Source organism: Pempheris klunzingeri, chromosome 22 (genome assembly GCF_042242105.1).
Source record: "Pempheris klunzingeri isolate RE-2024b chromosome 22, fPemKlu1.hap1, whole genome shotgun sequence".
In the NCBI taxonomy this organism is placed as follows: domain Eukaryota; kingdom Metazoa; phylum Chordata; class Actinopteri; order Acropomatiformes; family Pempheridae; genus Pempheris; species Pempheris klunzingeri.
This window is the reverse complement of record NC_092033.1, coordinates 16,477,731-16,503,541: the sequence shown is the minus strand read 5'-3', so window position 1 is coordinate 16,503,541 and position 25,811 is coordinate 16,477,731. Positions and strand designations below refer to the sequence as shown.

Sequence of the window (25,811 nt, the reverse complement as noted above, 5' to 3'; positions counted from 1 at the left end):
ATCATTTCAAACCTCATCTCGATAAACATCTAGGATTATTTGATCTATTCCTTCAGCAACTGGGTTCACCTGATCAAGTTTTAAGCTTTTCAGTGCTTGACAAGACACATTAGAAATTCGCCTGATACCAGAGAACCCAGGTGCCCCTGAAACCACCCAGGTGAGGAGTTTGGCAGGGAAGACCAGGCAACTGAAGACATGAGACAAGTGAAGTGGGAACAGGTGTGTAGATGGGTGGGGCAAGTCCGATGGTATCTGGTGGATTAGTAAAGAATCACGCTGAAGGGACCTCAGGAAGTGAAAACGTGGTTGGAGAGAAGGAACAGAGATACAGATGGGGTCTGTTCGAGACGTGGCATAGAACCACATCACTCAATTTACCCTGCAATCTTGTCTTACATTGCTTTTGTATTCTTAGCAAAATTATTTCCTTAGCTTTTATATACCTCCATATTTCTCTGTATTCTGTCTGGCAGACAGAAATACTGCTTTCCAACTTGTAAATAGGACTCACATCAACATCCGAGTGGGAATTATGACTGGGAAACAGATTTTTCTGAAAGTTGTGATGTATCCATCTTGGCAATAAACACTACGGAAGTGCCTGGACAAGGTTCCCTTGATGGTCATGAAATTTGGTGGGATCATTGTTCTCATTTTTAAGAATATATTAACATTCTTTAATTGTTTACAACAAGACGTCGACTTTTTTGGTTTTTGTCCATTCATTTTCATTTCAAGAATACACGAGGCCTTCAGGATGCCCAAAAACGCATTTTTGACACCCTTGGTATACTCTTGGCAAATACTGCAAATACTTGGCGAAAACAGCGATTAGTTTCATGCATGATTAGAGGGCTCTATAGCAACCTGTATGTGTGGAAGGCACTAGTTGGGACAGAGAAATTCCGTGTTTTATGCTTATATTATGCTATACATGTACTCTGATGACCAGATCCAGCACAAAAGTTGTCAGAAAAGCCTTAGGAGCTTTATTGTTGTCATGGCAGCGGGGCTAATTTTGATGTTTCAAGAGGAAACAGGAAGTTGTTGTAACTTCAGTGTACACTGTCCGATCTTTGTGTGTGTTCTCTAGTGTGCTCTAAGTTGATTTGCTGTTGTGCTGTTTCCTGTCTGTGAGTCTTACAAACCATTGTGACATCTGGTGAGCCTTTAAACCCATTAATCTGTGATGCCAACTGGACTTCCAGGGTTCAATTGCATTGTATTTAAACAACGCATCTGAAAGTCTGACTCGTGTTTAGGGGCAATAAGAACAACAGAAATAATGTTGACTGTGACTGGCCTAATTTTTGAACATTTCAAGTCTGTGCAAGTTGAATTTCATAGTGGCTGGAAAATGAACAGAGAGCAATCGTCACCTGGAAGATAGGAAACCACGTAATGATATGCTTCGTAAATTGGCAATAATGCAAAGAAATTTGTGGTACGTGGTTTAGAACCTTCAAAAACACTGGACTGATCTTCTGTCTGGAATGTGTTTATAATGTTGAAGATTGAAGTATTGTGATGCAGAGTTGCAGCTTTTCTGTCTGAGCAGAAACATCAACAGATCAAGCAGCAACTGAACCCTTGCACTGAACTGATAAAGCAGTTGAGGTTTACTGCAGCGAATCCTTTGCAGTGCTGCCTGCCGGTGCCTGCATGTCCCAGGTACACACACCTACACACCGACATCTACCCACACAGCGGCATTGCTTTGCGTCAACCTTTCTGCCAGAACTACAGACAGGCCGCACTTACAAACTAGTCAGGTGTGGATTGTAGATAGAGTACCTTTCTGACTGCTACAGGGCATATGCTGAGACACCCACATGACAACCAAAGGTGCTGCCTTTCTATTTTATCTGAACTATTTGGATAAGAAAATGCTTGACTAGCACAGCGATTTGTCAGCAGGACAGCTAGTCTCTTTAGCTGATTTCATTATTGTTTACTCTATTCAGGAGCAATGCAGCGGTGAAATGCACTAGCATGCCTCAAATTTGACAGTAGTAGACATACCTACACCGGTGTTTGAAAGCAGACATGCGTCTTCCTGTCCCACAGCAGTCAGGACCAAATTCAGGCAGGTATATATAGATAAGCAGATATTCAGCCAGACAGCAGCAATCCCACATATGCAACCATCTCTTCAACTCATTTCCATGCAGTGTCTACCAGCTTGACTAACTTGTTTTTGTGTGTTTTAAACGGCCTCTGTGGTTGTTTCTGCTTCAGCAGTTTAAAGCACATTAGGCCAGTTGTATTCATACCCAAGTAACCCGACCAAAGAGAAGGAAGAGAAAGGATTTGTTTTGTTTTGGCATCTCAGTGTGGAGAGTCACAGTGTTGATATTGGGTTTTGGAGTAGCTGTGAACCCACAATACCTGCTGAATCAGTGTATGTGAATTATTATCAGCAGCCTTGTCTGCAGCTCAGGTAAGAGTCATGTTAGGCTCTTTAAGAGATTACAAAGGGAAATGCAGGCACAGGTATGGGTGGTGTTGTGGTGTCATTCAATCAAATCAGAAAGAGGCTATAAAAGGACAATATACAGGACTGATCAATATCACTCTGACCAGCTGGTGGAGTGTCTCAATGATTGGGGTGTGCACATGGGTTATTAAGCATCGTGTGCTGTATATACGTCTGTACTAGCACCTACAGCTGGCAGGAACTGCAAGTCTTAGTCAGGCCCGGCTATTCCAGGGTGAATCCCTCATTGGTATGTCTTCTTGCTCCCCCACTGTTTGGCTGCAGGTCTTGTCCTCTGTGTGCAGGTGCTGAGATGGATAGGCAGACCTCTGCCAAGCTGACCAGCTTCCTCTGCTGGTAAAAGGTTGAAGGGGGACTCTCTGCTCTCCAATAGATTGCATTCATCAGTTGTGCACAGCAGTTCCCCTTTTCTGCTGCCAAATGGCTGCTGTCCATTGGATTCTATGTGTTGGTTCCTCTACAGGCAAGCTAAAGTCTTTGTCCCTGTTTGCAGCTCTTACAGTAAAGGTTTGGCATTCTCAGTATTTGGCTGCCTATAAGAAGTGCCTTATTGTTGTCATGGCAATAACAATGAACTGTAAAAACAGGCATTGCATTTGTAGTGCTACATCTTATTAAAGTTACTGACAAGGAAATACAACAGTAACGACTGATTGGTATGGGACTTGTACCTGAAGACATTTGTGTTCCATGATAATTGAGGTCAAGTAGAACTTCATTCAGTCCGAATTTGAGTGATGCAATTTGAATGACTACCACAACAGTGATTTAAAGCCCTTGCATTTGCAGTAATCTTTGGCATTACGAACTGGGTGTGAAAAATCACAAGCGGTGTCCATCCCCCCGCAGTGGTTGGTCGGCCAGAGTGGGCAGGCAGATGCAGTGCACTGTTTTCTGCAGTCCCTGTTAACGCTGGGAGTAAACAGTTACAACCAAAAGAAAAGTTCGAGACAAGACGAGAGACTAGAGACAATTCTTATGAAATCTGAAGTGAGCTCCAGAATACACCTGCAATTACGACTTATCTCCATAGGTGCTGCCAAAAAGAACAAAACTTTGACACTACCTTGCATAGAAATACTATATATATATATACACACACTGTTGCCCATAAAGTTGGAATAATTGTTCAATACCCCCAATTTAGTTAAAGCCTGAATACACAGTTTGCAAAGGTTCATTGTGGTTTAAGTTTCACTGTGATCTGTTTGGAAGAGTTTGATCAATAAAGTTGAGAAGATATAAACTTTATTTATCAAGAATAAATCACATTGTCACAATCATTTCATGAGAAGAGGTAAAAAACATTTGATTCCAACTTTATGGGCAACAGTGTATTTATATATATATATATATATATATATATATATATATATATATATATATATATATATATAAATATATTTGACTTCTTGTTACTTATCATATATGTCACTACCAAGATCTGTGATGTTTATAAGTCAATATTTGCCCAGCAGATGTTTCTCGTACCTACTCTGTCCACGATGCTCAGTGTGCCTAGCTTTGCAAAGTGCGTAATATGTAAAGTGCAAGTTTGACTGCAAATGGCCTATTATATTTGACCACATTTTAGTCCGGTATGAAGTGGCATCTCAGTATTTTGGGGTGTTTTATTTTGCGAAGACTCTGCTGCACAATTCAGCCTTTTCTTCCCCCACAATGTTGTTGTTAAAAACAATGTTGAGGAAGAAAAGTGGAAATTATCTCAGCAATCCGGAGATAATCCTTGGTTTGAGTTACTAAACTCAGTGAGGACTTCAAGAAATGTCGCAGCAGAACAAAAATGAAGATTCAAAAAAGTTTAACAAACATGAAATTCTTGCAATATCCCAACAAATGGCAAGCAGGAATCACAACATTTTTAAAGGACAGGAAACAGGAAAAGATATTATTCTGCATCACCCTTTTATATTTGTACTTTGCTTCCCTTTCAAATGGTCAGCCAGTTCATCTCTGCCAAGGTTTGGGAGCCAAACAGTTTCACTGCCCTTGGGCTGTCCTGCTGCCTTCCATACAGCTGCCTCTTTGTGTTTGATTCTCTGCAGTCACATCCGAAGTAACTCACACCCAGGACACACTCATACCCATCTCCTCTTTCTGTACCCATGCAAGCCCTTACTGGTGTTAAATGGAGGCTACTGTGAGACTAATGCCCTCTGCATTAAATGTGCGGAAATGACTAAGTGGATGGGCAAGGAAGCACAAGTGCTGTGGCATGAGTGTGTGTTAGGGGAGTTGATATAGTGTGAAGGGGAGAGGTCTACTCCCATCTCACACAAGGCTTTGCTGCTCTTGGCTTCAGGTCAGACAGTGAGGGCATGTGCCAAGCGATGGAATCAGAGCTCAGGGGAGAAGAAAAGTAGGAAAGTCTGGCAGAGGTGATGAGCAGCACGATTAGGAGTTTATCCAGCAGTTTTAAAAAAAAAGTGGAGAGGAGGCCTGGAAAGTCCTCAGAAAGGAGCGGCATGTGAAAACCTCTCCCTTTTGGATGTGTGTATGTGTAAAGCAGGGGTAATTGTTGCTATTGTGATCGGTGTAAAACATTAAAAAGCTTTTTATAGCACTGGAATGCCCCGCAGAGAAAATATGGAACCTGGCCTCCAGGGTTTCTGGGAAACAGATCCTCCAGCGGAGTTGGTCTCCAGAGTGAGTCGGGGGGCTGAATTCAGGGCTGTGGTGCACAAATAAGAAGAGTCTGAATTATGAGTGCAGCATACTCTGCAGCGTGAAAGCAAATTTTTGACCTTTTTAAAAAATTAAAAAAAAATTTCAACTTTACTTTTACGCTTTCATAAATCTCACAATTTCAATAGATTCCATCAACAGATTGAGTTTGATCAGTTATTGTGGAGTTCTGTCGTCCAAAATTCCATATTTACTTTATGTGATAATGTAACTCCTGCCTCCACCGTGGTCTTTCTGTTGCCACCCACTAACTCCTGCGTGATGACCTTTGACCTCTTTCCATTGGATGCTGAGTGGTTTCGGTCTGGTGTTTTATTCTGGTGTTTCCAGTGTTCATTCCCTCTGTTGTCCAGTACCTTTGGAGTTTCCCTCATAAACGTGCATACAAACACACTGGATTGGCTGCTTGATTGTATGTCAACATCATCGCCATGTGCAGGACTGACCTGTTAATACGGCCAAGATTTATGATCCATGTGGTGTAGAATGTTTTTTAATGTCATTTTTAACGTCATAAAACCAAAACACTGGAGTCTCTCTGCTGCTCCTCATTTACTTGCATGTGTTCACATGCCAGTCATGCCTGTTCCAAAGGGATGACGTTGACGCATTGCATCAACGGGCTGAATCAGTCAAGCACAACATGTCACGTGATGCCCCGATGACGTCATACACTGCTCCAGTCTTCCTCTCAGTGGGGTTCCTGTCTTTAGGGTGCATCAGCAGAGACATCATGGTGTTGACTGATTTGTGAACAGTGCTGACGCCTTAGTGCCCTAAACACTCTGGTTACATGCTCTGACAGTCCAGCCATGTAAGGGAAACCCATGGGGGATGTCCTTGCCAGTTTAACAGTGTCTGTCAGGGTGAGATTCAGATTCTTATTCTGTTAAGTTTTTTTTAACTAAGTTTATTTATAAATTTAGATTTTTGGTCCAAAATTCTGTAGGATGTGTGTAGGTAGTGAATGTTACATAACGGTGAGCCTACCTATTATTATTTAGACTGAAAAATGTATTAAACATTATCAAGCCTGGAGTCTTGCAGAATAATTCAAAATGTCATGTCGCTCTCACGATGGATTGTGCAAATTCCCCCGAAAGCTCATCACATGACTGACTGACAGACAGACGGACTTTAAATTCCCACGTCTCAGCAGCAGAACACAGCACAAAGAATAATGTAAACTGTAAAAGTTTGCCCCTTAAAGCACAGGCAAACATTAAATAGATGGATTGTACTGTGCCAGAAGTTAAAAAAGCTGAATTATTAAGTCCAATTAGTGAGTCCAGTGTGGATGTCAGCAGCCTGCCAGTCCGCTGACGTCCACACTGCGATGAAGCAGGGTTGAGTGATACATTGTGATGGAATAATGTGGAATGGTTCGGGCTCTAAGTCTTCGGATGGCGAAGACTTTGTTACTAGCTTGCTGAGCTTGTTAGTGTCTCTTGGCACACGGTGGTATAAACTTATAATGCTGATCTGATCTGACCGATCTGATCTGCAGCATCTTGTTTGCAGATATCCGAAGCCTCTGAGTCTCTGCAGGAAGTAGAGGCAGCAGAGTGAACCACCTCCGCACCCTCCCCCTGGATGGATACCGGGGTCAGAGGAGGCTTAGTGCTGCTCTAGTCCATAATCAGCTCCTTCATCTCGCTAATGTTCAGCTGCAGATGGCTCAGTGTGCACCACCCATGGGTCAGCAACAGTCAGCAAAGTCACCAGGCCTCTGTTTTCCTCCTCCTGTTACAACCGTCATCCACTCTGATTTTCTTCTGCAAGGTTCCAGTGCTAGACTGATCAGGGGCATCAGGTGGGACGGTATCAGTTATCATCATGTTAGACGCCAGGGCTGAACCTGAACTATGTGTGGAGACAATTATTGTACGAAATGATCCCACATGAGAAGAATCTCCCAAACAAATTTGGATTCTATTTCTAATTTGATTCCACTTAGGCACACGAGAAGTACTTGTGTGATTTCAGAAAACTGCTTTAGCAACATTTAGAGGTGGGTGTGTCAGAATTTCGTGATAAAACAGAGATCATAGGTGCAGACGGGGCAAATATTTTATCTCGAAAGTCCGCGGTCTCATTCTGTAACGCCACATTGTAGAAGTCTTGTCGTAATCTTTAACTCTGGCCTTAACTTAGATAAACACATTACATCTATGGTTCGCTGCCTTCCTACCATTTATACATTTCCTGCACCTGAGAAATATTTAAAAGATTAGACTGTTTCTGTCTTTTAAAAACCTGATTACGCCTTAATCACAAGGTGATCCTGGCATCCCTCCACTGGCTACCTGCTTTTTCAGTCAGTTACAAAATCGGGTTACGTTTAAAGACCTGAGGGGTCTCGTCCCAAATCATATATATCTGACCTTTTAGTGCCTTATGTTCTCCCTTACTCCTCGATCCTCAGATACTTTTCTTCTTGTTCCAAGATCTAGACTCGAACATAAAGGTCATTGGCCGATTATTTCAGTCAGTATAATCAAGCCCCTGTTGCTTTTTTCTGGTAAAAAAGACAAATTACTTAATAATATTACGAAACAGTTGTCACAAAAGCTGGTTAAAGAGTTAAAATATGTGCCAAATCAACTCAGACTGACTGCGGCTGTGTCAGAAAATAGATCAACATCAGGCTGAGAGCCTGAGAAGTCTTAGACCTTGGGCTTTTCCAACATATTTTCACGAGTCGCTGTCCGTTCCAATTCACACAGCCTCTGTGATATCAGTTTAATAAGGTTCTGCAGAGTTACATCCAGCTATTAAACCATCTGTGGCGTTAACAAGTCCAGTGAGCTCCTGCAAAGCTTAAGTATCGGCAGGCTTCACCTCCAGGGGCCTTATGATCAGGCTGTGTTGGTCTTCTTCAGCGGTAAAAGTCGTGTCGCAGAGTCGACATCCTGTACGTCTGAAACTGCTCAATGTGGCATTTTCTTTTGAAGGGATTTAGCCATTTTAATGCCAGGGCTCGCCTCCCCATGTGCAAATGTTCCACCAAAACAAGTTCCCTCATGCTATTATGCAAGTGCACCTCGCTCGCATCATCCTGGGCTTAGTGCCACCCAAGATGATTGTGATTAGTTTAAAGAAAGAACAAGCCAGAGCATTTTCCCCTGATACCAGAATGATAATGCTTTCAGAATGATAAGGGTAATGAAGTGTGGAGAAGGGTTCTGGCTGTCAACAGAGCTGTTCTGTAGTCAATCTAACGCGAAGACTTGCGATATCGGAAGTGTTACGGTGTCCTTACTCTCAAGATTGCCCTGTTGACTGTTACATAAAAATGAGTCAAGCACTTCTGCAGACATGACAGCGAGATGAAAATTGTCATTACATTTACGCAACGAGGTGCATTTCCGGATTGAACTCAAAGAAATCGTCCGTTGTCGGTGACGTCATGTATCCCCCAAAATGATTTGAACGTAACGCTCATGAGATTAAGTTTCATGACTTTTTGGCGTACTAGCATGACAGACTGCTTACAGCAGCAAATATACAAATCTCAATGAACTCCCTATTAACAAAAACGCCGTGCGTCACTTTGGTTACCTTGTCACATGAAAACTGCGCAGTAGTACAGCCGGACACTTGCAGCACTAAGTTCAAGTGAAAGGCTTATTCTTCATGTAAAAAATATTCTCATGCATGTGACACATTTACATTCATTTGTTCTTGTATGAAGAAGACAGAATTTCTGTGTCGTGGTTGCAGTTAACTTCGTTTGTAGTGACTTCTGGGTTTTGCATCCACGCTCCAACTGGACGAGGTGCATTTAGTTATTTTTAGGTTGGTGCTGCAGTATCGCACTTCCCCAGGCTATATGTAAGAGCAAGAGAAAGAGAGACCTTAGAGACCACAGCGAGACTCTGAAAGGAGTTGGGGGTGGGCAGCAGTTTTGCCTCATTCCCTGCATTCTCAACCCCCCACCTTCCTCCAGCCTCGGCTGCTGCTGCTGAATTCCAACCACTAGAGGCCTTTGTTCAGACAGGGACTCTACAAACATCAGGAGTTCTCTGGGAGCCTTAGCGGATTTCCACAGGTCACCTATGCCTCCCTCCCCCAACCCCCACCCCTTTTTTCCTCCTGCAGCCTCTGGAAGAGTTTAATCATTTCACTCTGAGTCTTCAGCTACAACAACATGGCAGCGAGCTGCTACACAGATTAGGATGTAAAAAGCAGTGGAGTTTGAGGCTGCTACAGATAACATTCTGCTTAGCATGGGATTACTCAATCATCATATTATACTGCACCAAATTGTAGTAGTAGTAGTTTAACATTTTACTTCAGCTCTCTTATACGTCTGTATATATATGTAAATAGTGACTCAGTATGAAAGCTGATGTTTCCACTTTGTCAGGGATAAACAGAGAAATCCTGGGTTGTTAGCACGAGCAATGATAAACCACAGAGACAAACCTGCCAAGTTGTTTGAATTGACAGGGAGAGCATTTACTGCTCAAGCCGCCTGTTTCTCTAAATGGAAACAAAAAGTGAAAATATGTCACGCTTGTCGGACGTCTGTTGCTGCCCCGAACACACATTGAAAAATGAACCATTTCCAAACAAAAATGATGAATTAAACAAATAAAGAATGACTTGTTAACCTGCGTCAGGGATCCCTCAGGAATTCCCCTGGTGAAATTTTAGGTCATCCGTTTATGTCAGACAGGAGAAATTTGTGGAAACATCAAATTCGTTCATTTGAGTCCAAAATGGGAGAATGCCAATAAAAGCAGCAAAAATAAAAAATCAAATTACAAGCAGAGGCACTGCAGGTACATTGTAATGAAATGAGCAAACTTGCTCACAAAAACTAAAGATAAACATTTGGAGTGCAGCTAGAGAAGCAGAGCACTTACTTAGAGTACCCCTCATTCACTGTTTGTTTTACACAGGAAGTTAAACGGCTGTCCTGTGGTGTCAACGTGTTTGTGTAACGATGGCTTGGATTTTTTTTTTTTTTTTTTTTTGCTCTTCCTTTCACAATGCAGTTCTTTCAAATTCCTTAAATAGATATGGACATTTATGCCATTAGAGTATTTCTGCTACCACTGTTATGAGGCAGGAAGTGAGCTGTTCCAGGCATGACAGGTTAATTCATAACATCTGCAACGCTCTGTTAAAACAAGGCAGAGCTGAGTGCCATGCATAGAGTCCTTCCTGTTTCAGAGCAGCCACGCATGCACGCTGGGAAACGGCCACATGCGTTTGAACCGACTGGTTCCAAGACACCAAAGAATGCACACAAAACAAGGCAAAAAGTTTGGGATTTCATACATTCTGTAAACGCAAAATTCAATGAAGCAAACAAGACGCAAGAGAAAGCCTCGTAAAGTCTGTGCAGACATATTGCATTGCCATTTTTTTTTTTTACTTGTCTTCCTCTTTTCCTTTGAGATACTCTGGGAACAGATTTCACTTCAAACAGCAGAGGCTCCTAAATGGAGCCGATCCAATTTGTCTGCGCCTTTCTTTCCTTTCAGAGCACCCCCCCAAAACCCTCCCAACAAAAGGCTGCTTGTCTGCTAGGAATTTTCCACATTCCTTGCAACGACAGACATTTTTCTCCTCTACAAAGGGCCCTTCGGCAAATTCCCCCTAATCGCAGGGTTTAGTTGGGCCCTGATAGGTGCAATTCATAACTCTGGTGGGGCATTGGCTGGGAAGTAGGGAAGTGGGGGTCTTAGACCGGAGAAAGGTGGGGGGGGGGGTGTTGCACAGTGGACAAGGTGGGAGACAAGGAGGGCAACTTCCATCAAGGATCTTTAGAAGATCAACTATGATAGTGTAAGTATTTCAGGTAGATAATAAATTCCTGGTTTATTTCCATCATTTCTGCCTCCCAGGTAACAAAACACAGGGCTTTTATCCAGGATAATGACGGCTGTATGGGTGGCCACACTCCTTTTCATAGAAGTGGTGTCCTGGTGTCATTTGGTCAACTGAACGTTTGTTGTGAACTTTCTAGGGTTAAGCGGCGATTCAGTCGACAGGAAAATCCCCCATTTATGTAAAATCTCGACATAACATTTTGAATACAATACTAGAATCTTCAGAGGGAAACCTGCATGTTTGAACAAGTTGGAGACTGATCTGGAGACAACCAGACCACAACAAGCTGTAATCAGACTCTGCCACTGAGGACACGTGAGTCTTAGTGACTGCCTTCCCGATTTGACTGAATAGGTGTTATAAGCGCACATCTGTTCCATATATATTGGCCAGTACGGGCCCACTAACACTACTAATAGGTTCAGGAGGCGAGTGTGAAACCAAACGTTTGTACCGAAATAAGAAAACTAAAAGAGTTGTGCTTCTTAAACTACATGTTAGGTTTAGGAGAAGATGTTCATTTGGGTTGAAATGACTGTTAGTTACAGAGGCATGTAACACAACTCTTCACTTCCATCGTGTCCTTTCACTTCTGTAACTAACGTACTTATTTTAACCCAAACCGTCTTTTTCTAAGAGGTCATGTATGCCAGTTTGGGAGTTTTGATAATAATGATGATGATATAGACCTTCCGACTTACTGCCAGGAGCAAAAGGCTCCATCTGACGCATTCTAATATTCTAATAGGGTCATTTAATTGGCTGATAAAAATCAAACTTGGGTGCCACCAAGGTTTTGCTAGAGCATATTTAATTACCTTTGATCCATCTGACCAACTTTTTCAAAAAGACAAAGACAAGCATGCCCATAAACAGTGACTAGTCAGGTGTATTGATGTAGAAATGTGGGCCGAATCGGAACTTCGCTCTCAATCTTAATTCCACACACAACTATTTCTATCACTTTTAATGTGTACACCTCGTGAATGACTTTGAGTGGAGGCTGCCTTAAAGTGTGCACTGTTATACCCAGCTGTGTGATTCATTGCATCAGTTTTTCTAAATGGGTCGGTGTGCGACCAGCCGATCCTCCTCTTCACCCAGGTTGGGCCTGATGCATTGGTGAACCGTCGTTGAAATCAGGGATAGAGACACAGAGAATATATGGAGAAACAGGAAAATGTATTGACACCGATATTCAAATGCCGTTTTATTGACTTCCTTGAAAGAGAGAACGAACTGAGATATCATGCACGAAAAGCTTTTGTTTCGTCCTTAGGTTAGGATCATGAGGTTAGCAAAATTGAAGGAGCGTAAATGTAATCCTGTAGTGTCATCAGCTTTTTGGGCTATTATCATTATTATTATTATCATTATTATTATTATTATTATAATTATAATTATTATAATTATAATCATTATTTATTATTGTTGTTATTAACACATGTAATAATTGGTGCACATCATCATTTAAATGTAAATGTAATTCATCACTATGGTTTGGTTTTATAAATGGTATGAACAAGTATATCAGTAAAGTAATGGATTAGTATATTAGTTATAAATTGATTAAAATGAATAATGTCACCCGGCACACTGTAGCCTCCATAATAAACCGAGTCATATCTGTCTCACTTCAAAAGATTGTAAATTGTTTTACAAACCTGCCAGATATTGTCATTGTGGGTCTTTTGATGAAGATATTAGGCAACCTGGTGCCAGCTTTGCAGTTTCTTATCTCCTTGACCTTCTGTGTCATAGGCTGGAGTAACTACACAGGCAGGGTGGTAAACTCACACAGAGGCAGCTCTGTGTAGTTTGATATATACGGCAGTATTAGACTCCGACATCACGACTGTATGGCTTGATAAGCAATGCTCCCAAACAGTAAGCCAAACGTTTCCCTCTCTAAGTGCTCCATTAGTAACATTTTAACAACAGAACATTCCAGGCTCCCCTACATGTCTTTTCATCTGAAGCATATCTCATTGGCAAACTTTTCATCCATGCAGACTAGTGTTTGTGGAGGGAAGGTTGAACCCAGTTGGTCAAATTATCCATTCGACTTCAAAGGAGGTCCAAAGGTTAGCAGGCCCAGTAACGGTTAACCAGAGCAAACAGCAGCAGCACCTATCTTATGGGATAATTAACACTCAGACTGAAGGGACAGCAGAGCAGGAACACCTGCAGTACACACTGTACATGTACTGTATACAGACAGGCACACTTACATAATCACAGATATATCAGATATTATACACTTATTCATGGTATGCATGCATTATTATACATGTGACTGCATATTAAAGCATAGAAGTAGGCACAATAAAATACATTTTTGGAAAAAAAGAATGCTTCACCGGTGAGGGTGTTTGTGGTGATGTTATGGTGCTAATTTAATTTAGTAATGTACAGTGATTAATGCAAATAACAGTTTTGAAGGCTTTTCTACGCTGCAGATCATTCAGATGTTTCTTTGTATTTTAACTTTTCTCGTGTTCGGTTCACATCTCAGCTTTTTACTGGTCTGATTTTCTTTTGTATGAGCATCACTTTAACTGTTGTGCACAGACAAACAGCTGGAGACAGCTGGATTGATTAAGATAGAAACAAATCTGTTCCATCGGGTTTTTTTTTTTACAGGGTTGTGTTTTAGTTCTGGTCTGGTTTGTGGTCACACTGACTGTTTAGAAACGAACCACAAGGTGTGAACATCATATACAGACTGTGACAGGTGACGCATTGATTGGACAGTTGTGGTGAGGTCACCCTGCATCATTAAGACATCAGTTTCGACTAATTCAAGATGGACATTGAAGTACACGTGTTGCTGACCTTTCTGTCTATGCAGCTGTTGTGCAGATAAATTCCGCCTGTTATAAAGCTACTGCTGACTACACGTGCAACATGCGAGCTGTTATTTTCAACACCACCCGGCTTTATCAGCCCTACATGGAGCGCTGGAATATAATGTTTTTGTGTTGTGCGCTTTCAGGCCTGTTAGCGTGGACGGAGATTATTTCTGAAACGGTGCTTAAATACTTTTGTGCGACCAGATTGTTCTCACTTTAAAACGCTAAAACAAAAACATGTGAGCGTGTCCTGTAGTTTTTCATGATTAGCTCCACCTCGTAGAAGTTTACATCATAATATGTTAATAATAGTTGTGAAAAGTTTTCCTTACGTGCTTTTCTTAATCTGATGCGAAACATTCATTCTTCTTCCTTTTGGAACAAGTGAAGACCTCATAGGTGGGTTTTTTTTTTTTTTTTTCTTGTGGATGGTGGCCTGTTCAAGGTGCTCAACAGAGCAGAGGCATTTCCCCCCTTTGATCAGAGGAAGAGTCCTGAAAAGAGGCTGCTGGGTGGTTGTAGAGCTGAGAGCCTGGAGCGCCACATTCTTGGAGCAGTGAGGGGATTGGGTTTCAGCTGAGATGGGGTCCCCACCATAGGACTCCTACTTTTAGTCATACTTACCTAGCATACCTTTGAATGGTTGCCCGCACTGCTCTCATGCTAAGCCCGAAGCTGCGCCCCAAATCACTTGTAGGGCCAAGCAGCAGCTGCTGCTGCGGTCCTCAGCGATTCATAGTGTTGAGCCCAGGCAACATCAAAGAGCTGCCAGAGCATGTGACAGACAATGCTGCGATCTTTTGTGTTAAAGAGAGAGGGAACTGGCGGCTCTACTAGCAGGAGTGACTCCTGTACTTAAAGGGATTGGGTTTCACTGATGGTTATTTTGGAGTACTTTGTCCCAGATGCAATACAACTGCTGCTGTGGATTTTATTACTTTCAGACCGTAAAAACACAGAGGACTCTTCATCCTTTGCCTTAATGGTTATTGTAACTACATTCAGTCTGACGGACATTCCAAATCACGTCGTGTTTCTGATTGGTTTATTTGAAATTAGGGGAGGGGGGGACATTAAATTGCGCACATCTACAAAAATATAAAGGATAGATGAATATCCTGAGGCTCCCTAATGCCCATGGTGCTTCAGCTGGTTCTTAATTCAAAATTGTACTGACTGTAAGACTTATTTCTCAAATAAAATCCATAATGATTTCGGGAACTACTGAACACAAGTAAAAATGTGGAATGATGCAAAATCCAAATCCTGGTGATAATCAAAATCCTAACTTTGATGACTGAGGATGACTTTGATGAAGAAGTATCATAATTGTGACAAAGTCAGTGTTATGAGTCTTGGAATGATGAGATATGGAATCAAAATGATTAGACAACAAAAAACAAAAAATACAGGAAATAAATTATAATATAATTCTCGCACTTTGCTAACTTTGTGCTTGTTTTATGTCTTTAGTTTTTAGATAAAGTAATAACACAAAAAAAACGAATATAAGAACATGTGAGCAGCACAGCACAGAAGCAGATCATCACAGAGAGTCCAGGCAGAACAGAGCAGGGCTGAAGAGGCAGCAGGACAGGAGTGGTCTGGTACCCAAGGAGGGGAAAAAGCTCATGGCGTTTTTCAGATGGGGGAGCCTGGTAGTGTTCAGGGTCTGCATCCTCCGCTCTGTGTGCACCAGCTTCCAAATGTTTCCCTCACTGCAGCTCGCACACCCCCATGCAGGATGGTGTTGACATAGACTCCATTACTGTGTTTAGGCCAGCTGACATTCCAGGCAGAGCTGGCACAGAAAACACCAGCTGTTTGAACTGATCTTGGGTGGGTGTGGGGGTTTAGGGACACGGTACTCTCTTCTCAGGGCCAGCAGCTGGCCAGCCTTACAAGCACCAGGGACTCTACATTTTCTTTTTACATTCCCAGAGCTATTGGAGTGCTCAGCTGTTCAGCTCCGGTCCAGCTTCAGCTTGTTCGGGGACCTCCTTCACCCCACAGTGTGTTTTAGATTAGATTCAACTTCATTGTCATTGCAGTGCGAGTTCTGAGACAACAGGGGGGAGGGTGGTTACACATAAATATACATGAAAACAGTGTTGAGGGTAGAACAGTGGTAGTGAATATGCTGAATGTGAAAAAAGACCTCAAAAAGTCAAACACAATGTTCTTCGTGTTGTTCGCCCACGATGCCATTTGCATATCTATTTTTCAATGCCGGCAGAATTGCAACCAAATAAGAAATATAAAATAAGCAGTAATTCTTTTTGCACATGAAACCCGAGGAGTTACTCTTTCACATTCATGCATTCAACGTGTCCCAGAGCGCTGTTTCCTTCCACTAATGTGTTTGCAGAAATCCAGTATAAAGCACGCATAACAAAAACATCATAGTCCAGACCGCGGGTGTTCACAGCGCTTCCTACGTTGGAATACACGTTACTGTTACAATTTTGAGGGATACAGGTATGACGTTTCTGTATTTAGAAAAATATGTGTAAAAAGTCAAATGTATTTAGTTAGTCTGGACAGAGTGTCTATACATATTATTAAAATTTGGGATATAAGTACGGTGGCCGGGAGGTGCAAAACAATTTTACAATACAAGAAACACTTTTACAAAGCTGGAGACAACTTTACATTTTAGAAAACATTTTTACAAATCAGAAAACAAAATTACATTGCCATAACACATTTACAAGTCCTGAGACAAATTTACATTTGAGAAAACAAATTTACAAGACGTGAAACACTTTTACAAACGCCGAGACAAATTTACAAGTAACTTTTTCAACCGGAAAGGGAATGTACCGCGTTAATCGCCACAAAACGGGCAAAAGACCGCTTGACTGCCGTCCATCGTGGGTCGCCATGAACTCCTTATCACTTCCGGTTCTACTCGACAGTTGGTACATTCCCTTTCCGGTTGAAAAAGTTACTTGCGTCCGAAACAAATTTACAAGTAACTTTTTAAATGTTTGTAAATTTGTCTCAGGACTTGTAAATGTGTTATGGCAATGTAATTTTGTTTTCTGATTTGTAAAAATGTTTTCTAAAATGTAAATTTGTCTCCAGCTTTGCAAAAGTGTTTCTCGTATTGTAAAATTGTTTTGCACCTCCCGGCCACCGTATATAAGGGTTGTATTGATGTATAGCAAATTAAAATGCTCCAAAAAAGATCTGAGCTCTGGCAGACGGTAGGTCATAAAGGGTTAACGTACTTTTATTTTATTTTCACCCCAGGACACTTTACATTTGAGAATTTTCACATGACACACACGCAAACACACAAATGTGGTGGAGAAGCTTCTGAAACCTCAGCGGTGGCTGCAGAGTCTCAGTTCGTGTTGGTTATGCGGTTGGTATTTTTTCACCTGTCTCCATTTGTATTTTTGGTGCCTCACTGCCACGCTGTGGGAGGAGCTGGAGCGGAGCGTGGGTCTGGTGTGCTTGCAGTGGTCCGTGCTATATTTGCATCAAGAGATGCGAGCAAAAAAAATCTAAATCTTCTCGGCACTTTTAGCGATGATATTTCAGAGAATTTAACTGCATTATGAATTTCCAAACAATTGACATTCCTGCCTGTGGCTTTGCTGAGAAAGGTTGTCATTCAATTAGGACATCCAGACGGTCACAATGTGCGAGTGTGAGAGGCAGCTGCATCCTCTGCAGACGTCATCCAACCATGGATCGCTTGGAGCCAAAATGCTCCTGCGGTGCGCTGCTGCTTCTGTTTGGCTCTTTGCCTACAATCATTAAACTGTTTAATGACTCTGTTACTGACCAGGCTGAAGGCAGGTTCAAACCCGACTTCTACACATGTCATAATACACAGTTACGCATTTACAAAAATATCGAGAATGTGTCAGTATTGTATTTAGGCATTGTTGGTGCACAGTTGCACATGAGCTAGTACAAAACTCTTTCAGGGATCAAGGGATCTTACAGGCACAGCTGTTGAATTTCTTTAGAAAGATGCAAATTTTTTAGGACACCCATGATGCATTGGTAAAGCGATCGGTCGCTGTCGCCCAACAGCGTATTTTTCTGTGTATACGCTCTCCGAGTCTGTGTGGGTTTCTTCTCTGTGCTCTTATTTCCTCAAACACATGTTGGAGTGGGTGAATCGAAGACTCACAGGATCGTAAACCTCCTTTCTGCACCTTCCTTAAAACAGACACTCAACTCTTTAGCTCACTTTACATTGATTTACCCGATTGGCCAGGCGTGGGATTAAAACAAGCAGGGTTTTGAACATCTCTCTCCTCTCTTGCTTTTTTTTCATTCTTCATGCAGCTATCTTTCCATCATTTTCCACGTGAGCAACAGAGTGCAACTCCGTGAATGTCTCTGAGGGGTGACCGTTCAAAAGTGTGAACCTTAGTGTCCATTTATGTAATTCATTATGCAGGGAGTTAAATGCAAAATACACAGTAGACAGAAATCAGGGAGCAGTGGTGTGCAGCCAGGAGGAGACTATGATGGCAGGCTTCTTACCCTGCCTTTGAGTGTGAACATGTAGAAAGAATAGAAGCACTTTGATTGTCGATGACCGTCTTCCATATGACCCCTATCGATTTTGCTTTGTCACTGGCTACTGGTTCCAGATTAACCATGAACCAACCAGGCTTTAAATTTCTCTAAATTTCTCTATACTGGCTTCTGTCTCTCTGATCATGGCTTCCTTTTTTTTTTTTTTTTGGAAGTAACAGCGAGGAACTGTTCTTGTTGTGACTGACAGCAAGTGGAGAAACAACACTAACTTCTCTCCTCCGATCTCTTGCAGCCACAGCAAGTTGTCCAGAAAATGTCTGCTCAGGTAAGAGATCCTAAGGATCATGCTTGCAATACACACACACACACACACACACACACACACACATTTACAACTCACCCTTGCAAAACAAATGACCTTGTAATCCTCATTAGACTATATGTTGGTCTACATTACAATCGAGAATTCTCTGACCTTTTTACTTTTATGGACAGTGCTGGCTCAATTTAATACAGAATACGAGAGAAAAGTATTCTCGTACACAGTTTTTTTCATATTTTTCAAGTTGAGGCAAATTGAGTTTGTAATGAAATGGCATAAATTGCTGGGGATATGGTGCTGAATGGTTTCCATAGCAAAATCACACGTGCATGCCGCGCAGCCTGGATCAGTGTGTCACTGTTATGCATGCACATGTTTTACAGCTATCGTCACATACATTCCAGGTGTATTCACCTTTGGTTTGTGCAGTCATCTGCGTAATGGCAGTTGTGGAGTCCTCATTTCCACATTTGAACTGGTGGTAAAAAAAAAAAAAAGAATTAAGGGGATTAAGGGGGCTGCATATGTATAGGACTTTTTATAACTGTACTTATGACTGCGTTGCATTTTCTAACAAGCGCAGGCTCACACTCACCATCGCATTTTGCTTCTTATATCTCCAGCCTTATATCATACCAGCAACACTAGATCTAATTATCATCCTTTTAAATGACCCCAGGGTGCAATCAGACTTTGGTAAAACTGCTTTATACTTTTATGCACCTTGGGCAAGCCATTACCTTAGAAGCACTTCCCTCTTTGATTACCTTTAAAGGTCTTTTACAAACTGCCCTGCTGTTTTAAATATCTCTCTGGTCTATTTTCTCCTTGTCTGGTTTTTATGTATGAGCTCTATCTGTGAAACTGTCTTTGAAGGTGAAAACTCTTATGTACCTTTTTATGTATTGTATGTGTGCTGCCTTGTGAAACCACTTTTTTTAAATGTGAAAACTGTTCTCTTTGGTTGTGTGGCTTCTCCATACTGCCTGTGAACCTGTTCACACTGCTGTCTCATCCAAGACTTCCTGGATGAAGAGATCTTGTATCTCAGTTGGACCTTCCTTGGCTTCCACTCTCCTCACCATGCTGTATGTGTTAACTTCCTGTAAACGAACCAAGCTGTCGTTTGGTTTGGTGCCCTCTCTAGGAGACATGACGTAACGACATTTTAGTAAAGTAATAGACAACTGGCAAAAAGCAGGACAACTCTCAGGCTACAGTGTTTGGAAATGACTTTAAAAATCATCAGGGATAGAGGTGATGATATATATCGTGAATTTGACTCTTTGTCCCACCTCTAGTGGGGAAAAAGCATAGCGGTGTTGTAGCTGTGTTAAAGATGCATCCTTTATTGCCCCATCCATCCTCCCCACCCTCTTCCCTAAGAGGCTTTTCAGCACTGATGGTGCTACATCCAACTTTTCTCACACAGACAACTCATAATCGGCTTGACACTGGTTGTTGCTGCTATAGTTTTGTGCCTCAGGTGTGTTCACACACTTTTTCATCAGTTTAAGTGATTGATTAATGCTTTTTTTTTTGTCAAGCCTCTCAGAGGGAACTGTGCCTGTAGCTAAAAAGCTCTCGTGTTGACAAAAGTCTCATCTGTAAGTACAAGAGTCGCTATAGCAAGAAAAGAGGTGCGACGAGACTTGAGGTATTTCTGGTGCTCTTAGTGAGAAATTCCAAAGTAAACTGCAGTTCTTCCAAGTGTGACTGTTAACATGTAGCAGATAATTAGGTATTGTTTTGTGTTGTTGGTGTGAGCACCTACATCAGAGGGAGAATGAAAGCAAAATGGTAATAAGTAAGTGAAACATGACACAGGACCCCCACCCCCAGCATTCCCTCACACTCCAGGAATCCAGCAGCCTCCCTCTGTTCGCTGGTGCGGGCCACTTCTTGGTGTGAATGCATAACTCGGCTCTGATTTGTGGCTGTGTGGGAACAGGACTGAGGTAGTTGGGAGGCGCTGGGAGGCCCTGGGAGCTGCAAGCCATAAAAATGTCATTTAGCTCTCCCACTTTGATAGGCTGCTTTATCTCAGCCCCACCACCACCACCAGCCTGTACAAAACCTTAGACCCCTTTCACTCCAGTGCAGGGTGGGGCGGGGTGGATGCACGACCCGACCGGAAGCTACAGCCTTACACATGCACATGGCAGCACAGTTTCAACAATTAAGCTGAGACTCCTCCCCCGTTTTTTCCAAGCCCTGTTCTCTCTTGTGTAAAAACAAACCTATTATTTTCATCCGTGTGAACCTTTCTGTTTAGAGATTAAAGTTTGGTATAGTCTGCAGTACACAGGCATTAGATGTCAGCAATTCTCTGCTCTAACCAGCGTTTTCATTTTAAAAAAAAAAAGCTCTCAATCCTCACTAAAATGCAACACAATAGTACACTGCTTAATTCTGGGTCAGTTAGCAAACCAGTGAATGATAGCGTCACCATCATGTGGTTGGAGAGATGGTGTCCCAGTTCCAAATTATACACGTCCCATCACGTACTGTGGCCTCTGTCTAAATGAGCTATCAGTCGCAGAGCTCCTGATATGAAATGAATGTTGATGCATCATTGTACACGAGGCATGTACGATCCCCTTTTTCCTCTCTAAAAAACCTCGTAAGATAGCTAACACAGCTCGGACCTAAGGCTCATGTCCGATTGCAGGAAAATGAAATAGACGAAGTGGGAGGTCAGGTACTTTAGTGGCCACGTCTTTACAGACCTGCCTCCATCCCAGCATCCCAGATCCAGCGTTAAGATGCACTGAATTACTTCCTGGGCAGTCATGCGTGCATGTATATAGATAGCTTTATGTATTCTATTCTAAATGTAATCATTTATTTATATATGTTCTACGTTTGTGTTCTGTCAAGTCATGTAAAATTTAAATTTCAGGAGACAGATGTGTGTGCAGAGCAAGACCGACAGCATCAGAGCGTGAACAAATCATAATGACCAAACTTCTGATACGTGTAGATCATAAAATACGATCGACATTCTTCACAGGAATGGTCAGTGAAAGAAAGAGAGAGAGAGAATTTTAGAGAAAATATAGCTGTTATTAGAAAGTTAGCAGTTTATTCTTGTCAGCAGGACGAACTGTAAGAGATTCCTTCAGACTGAGGCTGACCCACCGCAGTGATAATGGTAACAGGTGCGAGGCCTGAATTATGTGAAGATAAAGCGGAAAGTGAAAGTTTAAGGGAGAGAAATGAGTTCAATGGAGCCAGACTGTACGATATAAGCAGAAAGGTCATTCCAGAGGGAGGCGGGCATGACAGCAAAAGTCCAGCTGTCATCTCTTTAACTCTGGGGACCGACAGGAGCGTTGCAACCCTTTTGTAAATGACAAATAAATGGCCTTGATACCTCGATAGTATAGAATTGGGCCTCGGTCACGGCCTCGGCTCGCCGCAGTTACACCGCTTGATGTTTCATTCTGTTTCATTTCTCACATGAATGGTTGAACATAAAGTAGGGAGACAAGAGTTCTACCTGCTATCTATGACTGACCCTGTCAGAGTTCAAAGATTGGTCTCTGGCAATATTATTCTTAGCAGCAGCACCAACACCACCTACTTTCTCCGCTGCTCTAATTTGCCCCTGTGTCACACATGGTAGCATTTAGTGTTAAACTTGCAAGGCTGAAGTGTGAGAGCACTAATGAGTGGAGCTGGGGCTGCAGAATGACCGGCTGCAGGAATGGGTGAATGGGTGCACGATCGCCACGGCCTGGGAAAAGAAGAGGGTTATAAATTGTGTCACTTAGCCTCCCTGACTCAAATGAAGCCATGTGGAAAATGAAATCCATTTTCATCTGAGGAAGGGAGGAGGAAGGTGTCGCGCCCCCCCTCTCCTCACCTCCACCACCATTAGTTGTCACAGTGGTCGTCGTACACTTTGAAAAACTGAGCAGCTGGGGAAAGGGGAGCTAAATTGAGGGAGGCATCGTTAACACTGTTGCACTGAGTCCATTTCCATCCATCATTTTCAGACCAGATTTTCACATGAAGAAATCTGAAAGAAAATACCAGATACACAGCAAAACCATCTAAATATCACACAGTTTATATGCTCGAGGGAAGTGAAATAGTAAAATAGCTTGAGGTTTTGCTCTGTTTCTTCACAAACACAGCTCTTTGATGGAACAGTTGCTGCCGAGAAGCAAAACAATATGCATCAAAATCCAAAAAAATTCCAATTTGTAGGATTGAGACTTCAAACATTTACAAAATCAGGGAAACTACTTTTTCCAGTGTACATTTGGGTGAACATCTATAAATCCACATGGAAACAACATAAAAAAAACTACACTATAACTTTTATTTCTATTGCAATAACGGCCAGATTGAGACATTTTCTTTTATATCGGCTGTATTTGTCCAGAGAAACTTTAATTTCATCTCCAGTTTCTTTCAGAAAATCATGCAGTTTTGCTCACTGCTAATCTGAATGGTATTTTCTCTGTGAGTAAAGTGTGTGCATAACGAGTGTGTAGTCGAGTGAGCGAGGGAGAGCGAGCGGCAGTAACGGAGTGGAACACAGGGAAAGGTTAGCAGGGAAGTTGTCCGTTTGGCAGTAAATACAGCACAGTATAGTGTAGATTAGAGTTTTTCAGCGAATAAAGGCAGGAAGGGGAACTCCTCCATTGTTCCTGTGTGCTTGTGTTGCGTTGGAGATGATGTAATGGAAGTTTCTCCTGGTGTCATTATGACAGCCAGCGGAGACTTTAGCCTACGTTGACGAGGGGGGGGGGGCACTGCAGTGGAAAATGAAGCACCTGGTACCAAAAGCAAATATAGTCGGAATCAGCTGAGCCGAGCTGTACTATGTAGCAGAAACATGGCAGTACTCCATATTGTACCGTTGAAATGAATGGCATTTTCTGTGCAGCTTAACTTTTTCTGAAAATAACATTACACTTGCACTCAAAAATATTCAACCCCCCTTTTGCAAATTAGGTAAATTGGCAAAATGTACAAACTTTCAGCCGTGTTCAATGAACAATTCAAACGAGAACAATTGAAGTACACAGGTGGTTTCCACAAATTCAACACAATATGCCACATTCAATGGCTACTGCGGTCTCAATTATTTAACCCCCTGAACAGAATCTCCCCTAAGAGCACTCATTTGCAAATCAGGTGTCTCAAACACACCTGATGCAACTAATCAAGGGCCTCATTAGTTAGTTTTACTTATCAAATACTGACTTAGGGGTTTGTTCACAGTGGCACGTTAGAAATAGGGGTAAGTCAAGAGAGTTGTCCATAAAGTTGAGAGAGGAGCTCATTGCCTTGCACGAACAAGGAAAAGGATACAAAAAGACGGCGAAGGCACTGAATGTTCCTTAAGATGCTGTTGGAAGCATAGTTGGCAAGTTCAAAGCTAAAGGAGCACTGGCTATGCTACCTGAGAGTCTCCGGTGGGGTTTGAAGAAAACGACTGCTGCACACAAGCCCAAGAATATCAGAGAGCTGGAGGCTGTTGTTCATGAGGAATGGGCTGAGATTCCTCAGAAACGCTGTCAGAACCTGGTGTCTGGCTGTGCATCACGTTTGCAGCAGGTCGTTCCACTAAGGACTAAAGATGCTTCTCAGGAAGGGGATGAATAATGAGACTGCAGGTGTCAGTAAAAATGGCATTTTGTGCTAAATTTGGAGAGACCACCCGTGACTTTAGATTGTTCTTGCTTCAGTTGTTCATTGAACACAGCTGAAAGTTTGTACATTTTGCTGATACACCTAATTTGCACTGGGGGCTGAATGATTTTGAGCGCAGAAGCGAGTTTGTGTTTTCATCCCACCAACAACTTTGTTCCCTTTTAAGTAACTGAAATGTGGCCTTGACCTAAACTGTGCAATCAGGACCATGACAGTACGACGGTTCACACTATTTCCGGTCAGAGATTAACTATTGACTCTGCTGAATTAGCTGCTTCATTAACCCTACAGTATGAACATGTGACCGAGCAGCTCTGCTTGTGGACATCCTCATCTTTAACTGACACTGAGACCTGAGCCACTCCGGTATGAAAAAAGGCAGAACTGATCATCTCGTTTTTATTTACAGGAACAAGGAGAAGAAGAAGAAGAAGAAGAAGAGGCTGGAGAGTCCCCAGAGGAGGACTAAACTTCCACACAGCGAAACCTCTACCTCATTCAGCTGTCAGGTCTTTCAAAGGGAAAAGACTGCCTTGACCACTCTTTTTTTTTTTTTTTTTTTTACTTTTTCCACGTTATTTTACTTGGTTTAATTTCAGTTTGAGAATTTCCATCTCTGATCTGTCGCTCAACGGGCAACATGTCCAATACATGTCTGCATTTTTAAATTCCTTTGATACATTTTCTACATACACCACACAAAAATGCAGCAATATGGGGGACAGCAAAATGAAGCCTTCAGCAATTCTACTGCTGCTAGCTATGGATTGACTGAAACAGATAAAAGCAGAGTTCAACTTGGGAAATTCTGCCCGTCAAAACAGACACAAATCAGGCAAAGACAGACATATCATCAGCCTTGTACAACAAACCGACACTCCTCAGTGAGAATAAACTGAAAACAAACACAGACAGACATGATGAGCAAGTGTGGCGCCACCCCAGATGTTTTGGTTTCTGGTTCGAGAGCATCATCAAATGAGTGAGAGCAGTAGCATTATGGGGTGCATCACTCTGAAGACTACACCTTTGTACTAAGGTACAGTGCCACTCTGTCTCTACACACACACACACACTCTTTTTCACACACCTTGTCCATGTTGACTGATTCTTCAGACATTGAACAGCCAGGGATTGTCTTACAGAAATGTCTGCTGTTCCAATATGTCGGTGTTCCCCCCCCCCCCCCTGCCCCTCAACTTGTCCACCCCTCAACCAAACTGGTGTAAGACCACCAAAGACAGGGAGACGCAGAGATCTTTCCTCAGGGCAGTGACTTATCCATCATGCTGGCTTGAAGACATTTGGAATAAAAAATCTTGCTGAAGTTGTTAGCGATGGCTCAGATTTAACGTCAGTCTCCATCAGCATCTCCATACATCAACTTTACATTCATTGTGTCGGCTCTCTC

General features: G+C 42.2%; 1 protein-coding gene across 1 annotated transcript in view; it reads left to right on the top strand.

Annotated features, from left to right (window-relative positions):
- The window catches only part of hmga2 (high mobility group AT-hook 2), a 36,703-nt gene extending 11,741 nt beyond the window's left edge, over window positions 1-24,962 (top strand). The window contains exons 4-5 of the mRNA XM_070853918.1: window positions 18,701-18,733; window positions 24,810-24,962. Coding sequence (XP_070710019.1) covers window positions 18,701-18,733; window positions 24,810-24,869 — 93 coding nt within the window. The 3' untranslated portion in view covers window positions 24,870-24,962. The remainder of the gene's footprint in view (window positions 1-18,700; window positions 18,734-24,809) is intronic.
- Window positions 24,963-25,811: the final 849 nt, after the last annotated feature.